General features: G+C 32.1%; 1 protein-coding gene across 1 annotated transcript; it reads left to right on the top strand.

Moving 5' to 3' along the window:
* Window positions 1-433: 433 nt before the first annotated feature.
* On the top strand, window positions 434-14,349 carry Sfxn1-3 (Sideroflexin-1-3). Its single transcript, XM_090115490.1, has 9 exons — window positions 434-579; window positions 2,523-2,670; window positions 3,814-3,968; window positions 4,364-4,481; window positions 4,765-4,840; window positions 10,948-11,033; window positions 12,157-12,284; window positions 12,784-12,968; window positions 13,467-14,349. The coding sequence occupies exons 2-9, from the start codon at window positions 2,525-2,527 to the stop codon at window positions 13,524-13,526; spliced, it is 954 nt and encodes a 317-aa protein (XP_089971616.1). The 5' UTR covers window positions 434-579; window positions 2,523-2,524; the 3' UTR covers window positions 13,527-14,349.
* The last annotated feature ends 158 nt before the right edge of the window (window positions 14,350-14,507 follow it).

Here is a 14,507-nt window from a genome sequence, read left to right as displayed (position 1 = left end):
TTGACGGATGAAATTATGAAATGAGAAGATTATTTATGTGTTTAAAACAAATTCCACTTATTGTTATTGATGATACTATATGTATTGTACTGCAGTTACTTATTTTTATGAGAAAAACTAGAAAATAATGTATATAAATATTTATTTTTTCAGGTATCAAAAATCAAATTCAAAATATTGTAAAATGGAACGTAGTCGAAAAATAAGTATTTCTAACGTAAAATACATAACTATTTTGATTGATACCTCGTTATTTTCGAATTCACTCAAGTAGGTATATAAATATAAAATAAGTAAAATAAAACTCAATTCAATGTTTCATTACCACATTACACTTTTTTTGCAAAATTAGCAATATTATTTTATTCAAATCTGGCAACTCTAACATACGAGAAGAAATTGATTTTATGTCATATTTGGAGGTCTTGTGACGGCGCAACATTTGAACTACATAATTCCGATAAAATTTGCGGAGTAGAAAGAAACTGTTAAAAATGTGTTTCAAAGCTTTAATATAATAATTGTTGAATAAATTAAGATTTGGAAAAATTTATAGTGTGTAATACCGAAATTAAATAAGTAAGTAAATTACCTTTAAAGATTTTTAAAATAGTGTAATATAATAATTTTCCCGGATTATTTTATTTTAGTTTTAATCATTATACTAGTTCCAAATTTATTAAACAGTGTATTTTTACAAGATAAAAACATCAGTTGAATATTTATCCAGGTAGTTCCATACTAAGATTTGTTATTTTTATTGATCAATTGTAGAAATTTTCATTTCAATGAACATAACAGAGTTCATAGGTACTAATATTCAGGGATGTCGAAGATAACAGGGTGCTTTGGGTCATGGCATCATCTGATAACATTGTTTTACACGATACTGTAATAAAATTTAATATTAATTCAGTATTATTGAAGGGATATCACATTATCTTGTCTTCTTATATATAAAAATGAATCGCAAAATGTGTTGGTAAGCGCATAACTCGAGAACGGCTGAACCGATTTCGATAATTCTTTTTCTATTATATTCCTTGAAGTACGAGGATGGTTTTTAATTTTTATGTAGAGAAAACGTAAATATGTACCACGGGCGAAGCCGGGGCGGACCGCTAGTAATTCATAAAATAGTCGAAAATTTGTTGAAAAGTATTCTATTGTTTTATATTTTTCTTGTCTGTGTTAAGTTTTAATTAATTCTGTATAAAAAAAGCCTCTGACTAAAATGAAATACTTTCACTAGCTACATTCATTGATAATCGATTCAATATTTCGTGTCGATTTTATTTATGGGCAATAAATAATTATATTCACCAATGTAAAAAAATTAAGCTCTTTACAACGGTCCCTAATCTTAAGGAAATTGAGTTTTAAAAACACAAAACGGACTTTCTTTCTTCATAATTAAACTTGTTAAATTGAATGACATGAATTTTTTATATGACCTATCGAAGTAGCCGAAAATAATAAATTCACAAAAGTGCATTGTCCCTATTGGAACTAGTTAATTTATTCAATAAAACAATGGTTGAACCAATTATTAGCACAATCATTAAAATTCGTATTATCTACGCAATTAAATTTGCGTGTACAATTTAACGTTATATACTAAATACGTTGTATTGCTTTACTTGCATTTGATTAGCACGCAAAAACTTTTAATTTACATACATAATATGATTAAATACAAATTTCTTGTAAGTATATAATGCCCTTCGATGTTTTGGAATGCGTAAGTACGTACTTATTTAATTATTTTCATAATAAATACATATATTTTTTGTAAATTTTAACACGTTTAAATGTATTTAAGGCAAAGCTTATTGAATTACTTATATAATTATAATGTTCATGTACCTATAAGCTGAGACCTACATTTTTTTTCCGAGGGTTTCATACCTATTATGTTAGGTAAGAGGTTTTTTTTATTTAGCTACCTAAAGCAAAGCCGCTTCTCAGTCTTGCGTTAAATGAAATTAATTAGTAAATTAAATCCAAAATACTTTTCAAGTTTAGTAACATATTTATCGTCATACATATAAATAACTCCGTTATTATTAAAAACATGCATGATTGATTATTCATCTTACGAAATCCGTCATCAAAACTACTCAGATAAGTGTTGTTTATTTATCTAATTAACGATATACTGAAAGCAATACGCGGGATGTTAATTGTTCGCTTATCTGTTATTATGTACTCTAAATATTATTCTATTACAAACATTGTTGGACACAAAACATTTTTATTTTAAATTTAAATAAAATAGAAACAATATATATTTTTAATAATACCTATAAAATACAGCTTTTACACGTAGTGGTATAATCTACTTGAACCCATGCCATTGCTAACAGTCGATCCAAAAACGACACAGAATCTATATCTCGTTTTTTTTTTAACCTCTATAGAACGCATGTAGAAAAAATACGTCGTTACAAGATCGCTAAGACCAACTAGTTACCTATAACAAGCGATATAATAAAACATTTATTTTATTTACTTTTTTACAGAAATGAGCATAGACCTAACCAAGCCTAGATATGACCAGGGCTCATATATGGGCAGAGCGAAGCACTTTCTGCTGCTCACTAACCCTCTCAATGCGTTCGCGACCACGGAACAGCTGGATGAGGCGAAGAAAGTTGTTACCGAGTTCAAGTGAGTTGTTCTTGTATTGTATTTGTTGTATAATTGTAAATATTATGCTGTTGAAAAATTATATCAAAAAATTTCTAATGTAAACGTAAAACGTATCTTTATAAAATTTAACCGACGTTCCCAAAACGTTATGTTCTAAATTCGTATCTCTTTTTTTCTTTTTAAACTCAATCTCCACATCAACGGACAGATTTAACGAAACTTCACTAAATAAGATCCACCAATCTATTACAGATTGTGTGCCAATATTTCCTTTTATACAATCGAGTATTAGAGCTAGCGCGCAAGAGCAACTTTTGTCTCCGCAACTATGTATTTTGTCTCTCCCATCAACTCGAAAAGCTTAGATTTTCTGTGAAGTTACATAAAAATAGAGAAGATATTCACATAAAAGTCACATAAAAAAGACATCTGAGATGGATTAAAAACTATTCAGGAATAATAAAGCTTCTAATCAAGGAAAAACATCGGATTATCATTGCGGAAAAATAGATATACGTTTATAGATTTACGTATAAAATTGATCTCATTTTAGCGTAGGAGTGTACAATATATTTAAACAGTGTATGTATTTCACAACAGTTTGTACTGCGTACATCATAATATTTAAATACTTTTCTAATAACATGCATGATAGTGCTAAATTTTAATATCTCAGTAAGTACATGAGGATTGTTGGTCATCAACTATTCTAAAATATTTATAACACTATCACATTCTGCGAATACAAATAAGTACGTGAAAAATGAGAAATTTTCTTGTAACTACTCTTGTCTAACTATCTCGGGATTCTTATAAAAATATATGACACGTGCCCCATTGATATATAAGTATGTCAATATTAATCAATACAAAGGCCAACTAATTCTAATACCCATAATTATGTCAAGAGATAAAACACATACCTAACTACAGTAAATTCAGTTCATTAATTATATTTCTAACCGAGTACTAATTTTGGATACTAAGTTTTCGAAGAAAATTCTTAGAATGTCATAGTTAGGTACCTACATGTATAAAATCTTTCTTTTAATTTGTACATTCCTATTTGAACAAGGTAGGATGGTCTCTTCAACCGTATTTTTTTAAGATTTTTTTTATTAATTTATCTGGAAGTCGTTTATAAAGGCTTATATCAAACAGGCGCTCGCACAAAATGCCGGCTGGCTACGACATAGACAAGCTATGGGCGGCGAAGTACTTATACGATAGCGCGTACCATCCGGACACGGGCGAGAAGATGTTCGTGCTTGGACGGATGGCTGCGCAGGCGCCGATGAACACTATTATCACTGGATGTGAGATTTTTTTTTGTTTTCTTAATCGCGTGGAGGTGTGTTTTTGTTAGAAGATAGGTTTGGTTTAAGATCGTTGGTTCTGTTTCTTATTATTTCTAACATTAGGTATCTAATGAAAAAATATTCTATCCTGGTTATGTTTCTTATATTTATGTAACGAATGAATGTGCACTTTTACAGATTATGAGATGATCACAGCCCGCTTTTATAGATATTAAATCTTTCAAGATAATCCAAAAGGCTCTATCGCACTGGTCGTACGTTAAAAATGCTTCATAATAGGGATTTGTTAGTCTTGTTACCCAAAACCTATAGAAGCTATATTTAGTACGCAATTAATATGACATTTTGAGCATGGATTTCACCTCAATGTTTCAATTTTTCTTTTATTTTAGGCATGATAACATTCTACAAAACTACAGCTGCTACAGTTTTCTGGCAGTGGGTGAATCAGACGTTTAACGCGCTGGTAAATTATACCAACCGAGGAGGGGATGCCCCTATGTCTATGACGTGAGTTTTTGATCATATTATCCTAGTATTGTGTCGTTATATAAATTTTTGTTTCAAGTTATTATTCTTCATCCTTAAAAATGACTATTGTTATTAGTGATATTTTAAAATCCTTAAAAATGATTCGATAAACTTAATTCAACAGAAATATTTTATCCATTTTGCTTGAACATATATATTTTTTGTACTAACTTGAAACTTTGTGACTCTCCATTATTTTTTTAAATAAACTGCGTCTTTTGATAATTGAATCGAATTAGAATATTTATTATGGCATTTTCAGACAATTATTGGGTTCGTATTGCGCCGCGTGTGGAGGCGCCTTAAGCACCGCTCTCTACCTCAACAGTAAAGTTAAGGTAAGTCGTACCTAGTTAATCATTTTAAAAAAATATTCTTATTAAAATATTCTTATATTTCAATTTTTTAAAATTGTTAATGTTCACATTGTGTTCTCTATCAGAAATACCCTCTCTCTATTAGTTGTACTAAACTCATGTTTTCCTGAATCCAAAAGAATCTCACATAATTTATCAATTAAAAAGGAAACATCTTTCATTTTTATCTCGATAACGCCATCTCTTAAAAAATGTTATCTTATCTTAGGATTTTGAACCGATAGATAAGAAACGTAACGATGTAGGTGTGTCTTTGCATAAAATATATATATATGTACTTAGTAAATTAGTGTCAACACGTGACGATTGCTGAAATTCAAATATTTTGTTACGCAAACTTATATATATGTACATTAGTCATATTTAAATGTAGCAAATTGAAGGTACAATAAAAACGTATTATAATTTACAAACGATGATTTAAAAGTAGTCTGGCGATTTAAAAATATGTTGAAGTTTGAATATAACGAAACTGTATTTAGTATTGACTGTCTTTATTATTATCATCGACGTGTGTTATTACGTTTGTTACTAAATATCCCAAATGGCTATACAGATTTTGGTGAATTTTATACAATATACGTTTGCGCAACTAATGTTGATTTTAGGGAAAATGTGTGCTAAACTACGGGAGCGTCCATAAATTACGTGATTATCAAAAAATTAAAAAAAATACCTCAATTTATGGACGCTCCCTAATGGAAAAGCTTTCCAGTCAAAAACTTTGTAATAAATGCTTAATTATACAGAAAATAGATATACTATTATTATTAATTTAAAAGTGCGACAAAATTATGCCGCGTAACGTTTGATAAACCTACGCGTTTTACGCAGTCAAACGTGGTAAAACTCTTGCATAATATATTTTTAGAATATTATAATCTGTCATGTTATGTTATGATGAATATACTTCCGTGGAAACCTCATACATTTGATTTATTTGTTCCTGTTTATTATTTTTATCGTGTTATCTTACTGATAACATTTCATGAAAGTCCGAAACTGATAAGAAAAAGAGCAACTATGGAGTTTCTTGCTGTTTCTTCTCCATAAATAGTTACTGTTTTTGAATCAGTAGTAAATGTAAAAAATATGTTATGGATTTGAGAGAAATTATTTGCAGAGATAATATATTTTTTCGAATTTAACAATGATATAGCTACATACTTATAATACTATTATAGCAGTATAGGCACATAGGTTTTTTTTTCGCTGAAGCTATACCTAACTACGTCACTGCTTAATATAAAAGCGACTCTAATAACTAATAAATAAATACTAATACTAATAAATTATTTAATTCAATGATGATTTCTCTAAAATTATTTTCTTATTAGTTGATTACAAATTAAAAGTATGTTATTCAAATATTTCATGAAGTTAGTATCGTAGAGCCATTTAAACTGTAATATGTAAGTAATCTTTACCATACTAATTTTATTCTATATTGCATAATGCATCATCACTTGAACCACAGACTAATAATAATATACTACGTATACAACTTGAACTAATATTTAAACTGAAAGATAAACTAATCGTGATACAGGGATTAGCCATAAGTGGGCTCGAACTGTGACGTCACATGACGTAATCATGTGCAATCATGATGATCAAAGTGCTAAACATTGATGTAAATAGAATTCAAGTTCAGTAAGGATTGTATGGGATTCTAAATTTATAGAAGTATTGGTACCATTTACTACTTACTAGGTAGGTATAGTATGTTTTGTGATCTCCGAGTTACTACGATCTCACTCGCGGATATAGAGACCACTAGCACAGCCACTATAGATAACACGGGCAAAATCTTTCAACCGTTATTTCAAATCTGAAATCTTTAAACTGTTGATTTTCGAATTCGATAATCGAAAAATTATCACCATCAAATTGATAATACCTACCTATTATGGGTAAATATTACTTGCTCTTTGATTAGTAATAAAACACTTACCTAATTAAAATACCTACTACTCGTTGTGTGTGGAATTTACTACGCCGTAGCTCTACATTACCTACATGCCTTTTGTTTCTGTGATCTGTGATTACATGATATTCTAAGCATGATATTGATTTAGTAATGAAGAAAAGCTGAAAATGTTTGTTTAAATAATATTATGCGAGGTTGTGATTTAATAGAATAGACTAATGGTCATACTCATGTTATAATCGTTAACGTTTATTTGAACTAAAATGCATAGGCATCACGTTTTAAATAGATAATACTTATGGTAAACATTTGTTGAGCAACAGTTGATCAACAAGGTTGCTGTTGTTTAGATTTTGTTACTTTACGGACGAGAACTTTCAAATGGTGTAGTTAATTTTAAACTCCGCAACACGCAGTGTTGCCAGCGACTTGCACCATGTTGATTTAATTTTGTTGTTATACAATGTTTACCATGAATAATTATGGGGCTTGTGCAATACCTATTACCTACTTATATATAGGTATATTAAGAAGAGCTGGAACGTCAACACATTTACACATTGCACATGTTAGGCCGGGAGATACTGACACAAAATTTCGGGTCATTTGTAACAGGATGGCGGTCTAGAGGGGTCTTAGTACGCAATGACAAAAAGAAAAATGATGGTCAGAACGCTGGTACCGGCGGACTAGTCGCGTGGGCGTTAGTCACACTCGTCGGATAAATAGCGAAAGTCCAACGATTTGTAACACAAAAATTTTAGAATTTACCGATAGCCCTTAAAAAAGATGTAGGCGGTAGTGTCATGCCATACAGTTACGATGTGACTTACAGTCCGCCATACCGACGTGAATGCGTTGATTTAAAAAAAACAATTCAACCATTTGTACCGGGCTCACTTTTGCACAGGTAACCATGCATCGTCGTGCAGCCATTTACTAAAATCGCCATGCCATACTTTTCGGACGATTCCAAATGGTCGCCATACCGCGGAAAATCTGCAAATTTTTGAATTTTTTTTTCTCGCCAAACGATTTGTACCACCCTACATTTTTTTTTCAACAACTCCTGAATGATTATAAATAGAAGTGTGATAATGCCATACCTGTGGGAGGTGGTGAATGTGTATAAGATTTTTTTCTTATTGTAAGATTTTATTCGTAGTTTGAACGATTTGTAGCAGTATGGCACTAATTTTTCCCTCTATTAAAAGTATGGCAAATATAATAATGGTCACGTTGCATCATATACTTTCCAAAAATGCCGTACTGGTACAAATCGCCAATTCTTTTCATTTTTTTTTTACGTCTTGGCTTAAGTCTTACAATCATCCGCCCCATGTTTGCAATCTGCGATATTTTTTTCTAGGTAGAATTGTATACAAACAAACAGAATATAATGATCCCATACTGTAAAAAATTATTTTACGTATTGTACAGTCGTATTTTTGCAACGTGACGAATAAATTAATTTTCAAGTATGGCAGCACTTTTTCCCCCTACTAGAAGTATGGCAAATATAATAATGGTCACATTTTATCAAATACTCTCCAAAAATCCAAATGCAATACTGGTACAAATTGTTTGGCGAAAAAAAAATTTTTTTTGCAGATTTTCGGCGGTATGGTGGCCATTTGGAATCGTCCGAAAAGTATGGCATGGCGATTTTCGTAAATGTCTGCACGATGATGATTACCTGTGCAAAATTTAGCCTGGTACAAATGTTTGAATTGTTTTTTCGCATCGCGTCGGTATGGGGGGCTGTAAGTTACACCGGAAAAGTATGGCATGACACTACTGCCTACATCTTTTTTATGGGCTATCGGTGAATTCTAAAATTTTTGTGTTACAAATCGTTTGACTTTCGCTATTTATCCGACGAGTTCGACTAACACCCACGCGACTAGTCCGCCGGTACCAGCGTTCTGAGTTGTGACCATCATTTTTCTTTTAGTCATTGCGTAATAAGACCTCTGTAGAACCGCCATTCTGTTACAAATGACCCGAAATTTTGTGTCAGTATCTCCCGGCCTATGTATGTGTCATATTTTGCAATTGTTTATAAATACAGGGTGATGTAATTGGTGTAGTACGAATATCTAAAAATCTATGAAGAATTTTGTGATACAGTAAATGGAAGAATTATAGACTATTTTACAGTATTTAATAAAATCATTTAATTTTTTGTTCATTTTCATTAGAAATGTCAATTTTACTCACCAAGGTGGAAATTTGAATGATAAGGATCTTGTTAGAAAAATATAAATTTTGACTAAAATCGGCATTTTTTTTTTCAAAAATCAAATTACTAATTAATAATCAGAGTTATCACATTATTAAAAAAAATAAGCCAAACTATACACAATTTTTACCTACTTGATGCAATCCTCAAAGATCATGAACATAGTGTATTGCGCCTTCCACCATACCATCCAGAACTCAACCCAATAGAGTTACTATGGGGCATAATTAAAGGGAAAGTAGCATCACAAAATGTGAACTTTAACTTGAAAACTGTGGAAGAATTATTTAGAAAGGAAGCAAATGCTATTAGTCTGGATATGTTTAGTGACGTTTGGAGAAAGACGCGAGAACATGAGGAAAAATATATTCAATTAGAACCAAAAGTAGATAATTACACTGACTCATTTATAATAACATTAAGAAATTCCGACAACGAAACATCGAGTTCTTCGAGCGATGAAAGTTACAGTGAAGTAGAAGATTACGATTATGATTAAATAGATTCTTCTTCTTCTCTATAGATACTGCTTTCTGAATTGGTGGTAAATGTTAAAACTGTTAAACTGTTATGACGATTCAAAAGTGCTTCTAGAAGAAGTCTAATTGTATAAATGTTTGAGTTTGAGAAAACCAATAATGTGAAAATTATACAATAAACATGTAACACATATTTGTTAGCGCGTATTGGTATTACGTACTTACTACAAATATAATATTTCTTAGATATCTTTACTCGACCAAAGTCAGGAATTTAATTATTATTTGATAATTGAATGATTATTAATACTTTTATCCAATTGATTATTATTACAATAAATAATTAACTTCATCAATTGATTTACTTTTAAATTATAATTTTACAGGTAAATTATGAGAGCTTTCATAAGTAATTATATTTGCATATATATATCTACAACGCACCCATTTTACAATTCAAGTCTAAAATGAAACTAGAGTCGCATTTATTTTTGAACATACTGTAAGTGAAATTGCATAAGTGTGAGTACTGTGAACATGCCAGCTTTCCCTAATTGACCGATATTATGAATGTATCCATTATCAAATTCATTTTAGCTTACCATATTATTTGCCGTAACAATCAGCAAATATATTAAAAGAAAATAAAATAATATAAGTCAAAAACAAAACACACGTTGCACGAAAGGTACCTGAAATTTCAATTTCAAGAGCGTTGTTTATAAAATATTCTCATGTTGTCTAATTTAAAACATTCCGTCTGTCTTTGATAATGATAATATTTTATATTTGCTTCTATATTTTTAAATATTTTCCAGTATATACAGGGTGTCCCACTATTGGTATACTAAGCGCGAAGGGACTAAAAGTTTTGCATACACTGACCACGTAAAAATACTTAAACAACAAAATTACGCCAAAAAATTTTTGCTTAATTTTTCCTTGAAATCCATGTTTTCCTCTCTAGCTGCGCGCAGCCAGCATATACCGCTTCGTTTAATGTAGGCATTTTGTCTATGAAAACATAATCATAAACGATACCTCACGTGCGGGTGTCAAAGTTGAGCGGGGTTGCTTGTTAGGGGTGTACACATAGAGTTTTAAGAATTCATCTATTTGTCAAAAAATTAGTTTGGAATTTTATAACTATTTTTAACGTACTCAGCGTATGCAAAACTATAATCTCCTTGGGGCTTAGAATACCGTTGCTGGGACACCCTGTATAGGACTGTATTATATCGTGTAATGAGGGTAGCCAACGAAAAAAATTACCGTTAATACAAATGGGAGTAGTTCCACACCACCTAGATAACTTGACCGGGACCATCGTGTATCAATATGCTTTCTATAATAGCAAGCATACTACATAATTTCTTTTTATTTTAATACTTAATATATTAAATGCTTTTGTATTCAGAACATGAGCCCCATCTACGCGAGCCTTGTGCCGTTCGCTGCCGTGTGTGGAGCTAACTTTATAAACATTCCCATGATGAGGAGTGGGTAAGTTTTATTGTTATTGTTAAAAAGGTATACGAGCCATTCGTTTCTAACAGGCATTGTTTTTAAATATTCAACAACAGATTAGCAAAAAGTTCTGATAATTAGCGGCAAATTTCTTGAGCGCTAGCCCGAACCTGCGCAGTAGTCAATATGCAGTAATCCCCTCCACATTTCTCTCAGCAGAAGTAAAAAAAAAGCTGTACGAGTAAAAATTTATTACGGGCGCAACAGTAACCAAGTGTCATTTTTTTTATTTATCCAATAAACATTTTTTTTTAAATACAAAACAGGGCAATAAACCAAACTTAATATTACGACATGCATACCTCTAAACCAAGTCTCAGTCAGTTTTTAAGCTATTGGATAGCTTCTATCGCGGGCCTTGAGCGCGGGAACCGAATTGAGAAATTCCGTAACGAAAAAACCTCACGCTCCCCACTCCGACGGGCTCGGAGGTGTGGCTTGAAGGCATAGCATGCAATAGCTTTACCGCGGCAGTCCCCGAGTGCCACACGTCTTTTTTTAAATACAAAACAGGGCATACAACATACAACATAAACCAAACTTATTACGACATGCATACCTCTAAACCAAGTCTCAGTCAGTTTTTTTGTATTATATAACGAGACTATTAGATAAGAACTTATTCTTCTACTAGCTTCCGCCTGCGACTCCGTCCGCGCGGATGTCGGTCTTCGCGTGGATGGTTTATTTCTCCATTTTGAGTAACTCTGACAATAACATCTTATAAATATCTATTGGACCCAAATACGGCTAGGCCTATAATAATACCCAACGTGTGTTCGCGGTTCTACAGAACAACGTCTATGGATAAAACTGAAAAATTAAGATTTTTTTTTCTACGTATTTTTCCAGGATAAAAAGTATCCTATTTTACGCCCAGGATAATAAGGTATAATTATACCAAGTTTCATCGAAATCATGTCTCATGTCTTCACATACAGACAGACAGACAGACAAAAATTTTTTTAATCACATATTTGGGTTTGGTATCGATCCAGTAACACCCCCTGCTATTTATTTTTTCAATATTTTCAATGTACAGAATCGACCCTTCTACAGATTTATTATATGTATAGATTCCGAAAACTATTTGTTTCAGGGAACTACTGAACGGCACGCCAGTATTCACGCCGGACGGCAAGCGCGTGGGCGAGTCGAAGGTCGCCGCGCGCTACGGGATCAGCCTCGTGATATTTTCCCGCGTTCTCATGGCGCTGCCCGGCATGAGTGAGTGTCATCTTCACTATCACTACATAGTATAAAACAAAGTCGCTTTTTCTGTCCCTATGTATGCTTAAATCTTTAAAACTACGCAACGGATTTTGATGCGGTTTTTTGTAATAAATAGAGTGATTCAAGAGGAAGGTTTTAGTATATAATTTATTAGGTTTTAGACAAAGCGGGCGAAGCCGCGAGCGGAAAGCTAGTAATATATTATATAAATCTCGTGTCACGATGTTTGTCCTCAATGGACTCCTAAACCACTTAACCGATTATAATAAAATTCGCACACCATGTGCAGTTCGATCCAACTTGAGAGATAGGATAGTTTAAACATGTAGGTACCAGGGGCGAAGCCGGGGCGGACCGCTAGTAGTTATATAACTTTCTGTTCTTGTACACGATGGTTTCCTAACAATGCAGATGTTTTGTTAACTTATGCCATTTTTTTTTACGGAAATCCCACAGATGAGTATTATTGAAATCTTGTTTTCTTGATTCTTAGCGGTGACGCCAATAATAACGAACATAGCCACCCGGCGTGGTCTATTCTGCCGACATCCAAAGGGTGTAATCCCGTTCCAACTGTGTCTGGTCGGTCTGTGCGTCACGTTCGCGACGCCGCTGTGCTGCGCGATATTCGATCAGCGCGCGACGCTCAGTGTTGCCAGCTTGGATCCGGAGCTTAGGGTGAGTTGGTGTTGCTAGGGCGAAAAATTTTTTTTTTTTTGACTTGACAACGTCTTATAATTCGATACAGCCGGCTGCACGCACGAAAAAACATGACTCATGCGCGGCGGCGTTAACTCGCTCTGAGGCGTTCCATGTGGCTTGAAGTGCAAGCGAGAGCGCGGAACGAGCGACAAAGAAGCACAATCGGACGTTGTCACGTTCAACAATCGTCAGTAAATCGACTTTACAGACAAGCAATTTTTTTTTGTTTGTTGGGTGCTAGCCAAAATAAATCATGTTTAAAACTTACAATATCTTCAGATTTTGACATTGGTCTATTATATAATACAATACAATGGTATGGAAAAATAAATGTTAACATTTTTTGTGTTGTGATAAATTGTAATGTGATCTGATTTTTTATCATGGCTTCTATCTCCTATTCATATACCTTGAAGTAAATCAAAATAAAATCAATGTCATAGTAGCTTTTAATTTTTTTTTTTTCGGTTACAGGACTTCATGAAAAAGAACTACCCGAAAGTGGACCACGTGGTTTTCAACAAGGGCTTGTAAACTGCCTTCGCAAAATTTGTTATACTCTGTTATGGAATTGTCCAAAAACCTTTGTACAAGTGAAACTCGTTAAATTATGAAAGAATTTTTCAGCTGTTTGTTAGTACAGTTATAGGCATTTATTTACATTTCCAATTTAATTTATAGCATTCCTTTTTAGTGTGATTTTTATACAGACAATCTTTACATTGTTTTGCGCACGTAAAGATCCTTTTTTTGTAATAGAATTTGATCTGGTATGCATTCCTTTTAAATATAGTTTTAAAATATTATTTTATATTGTTAATTTTTGTATCATGTTTTAATTTTATATTTTTTATACCGCTCAATATTTTGGGTTGTGATATTATATTATTTTGATCTGATATATGTGGAATATATTTATTTATTATTTAGGATGAAATAAGCAATACCTACGGCGTATAAAATATTCCGGTATACTTAAGAATTGTGGAATTTAAGCCATTTTTTTTTTACAAAATAGCAAAATGAATTAAATTTAATAATTTGACTTACAAATTCCTGTATGACATGGCAACACTATCTTATGTTACTACATAGAACGTTTGTGTTATCTGTATTTGACTTTAATTTATTATCTGTGCTTGGGGCTTCGATTTGGCGCCATTGTTGATTGTTAGTGAATATTTTGATTTATAAAAATTGCTTTATTTACATACCAAAAATTAATCTAGTTATTTATAATATTGTCAATTATTAAGTGTAAAGACAATAATACCCGTTACTGTTTTCTGTTGCAAATTTTACGCGTAGAAAGTAGAAAGTGTGAAATGTACAAAGTGAAATAAATGAATGAATATTATTGGTGACTTTTAATTAAAAATGAGGGTAAGTAATTCGTTAGTCCTATATTATTTAAATTTTAGAGGGATTTGCCATCCGTCTTGTTTAATTTTTTAAAATAATATTGTTCATATTTTGTCAAATTTTAAAGTCGAAATTAAATCGAACGTCTTAAGT

Source organism: Colias eurytheme, chromosome 23 (genome assembly GCF_061535395.1).
Source record: "Colias eurytheme isolate Ceu_HAF_F1 chromosome 23, ilColEury1 Martin Lab GWU primary, whole genome shotgun sequence".
In the NCBI taxonomy this organism is placed as follows: domain Eukaryota; kingdom Metazoa; phylum Arthropoda; class Insecta; order Lepidoptera; family Pieridae; genus Colias; species Colias eurytheme.
This window is presented reverse-complemented; position numbering and strand designations above follow the sequence as displayed.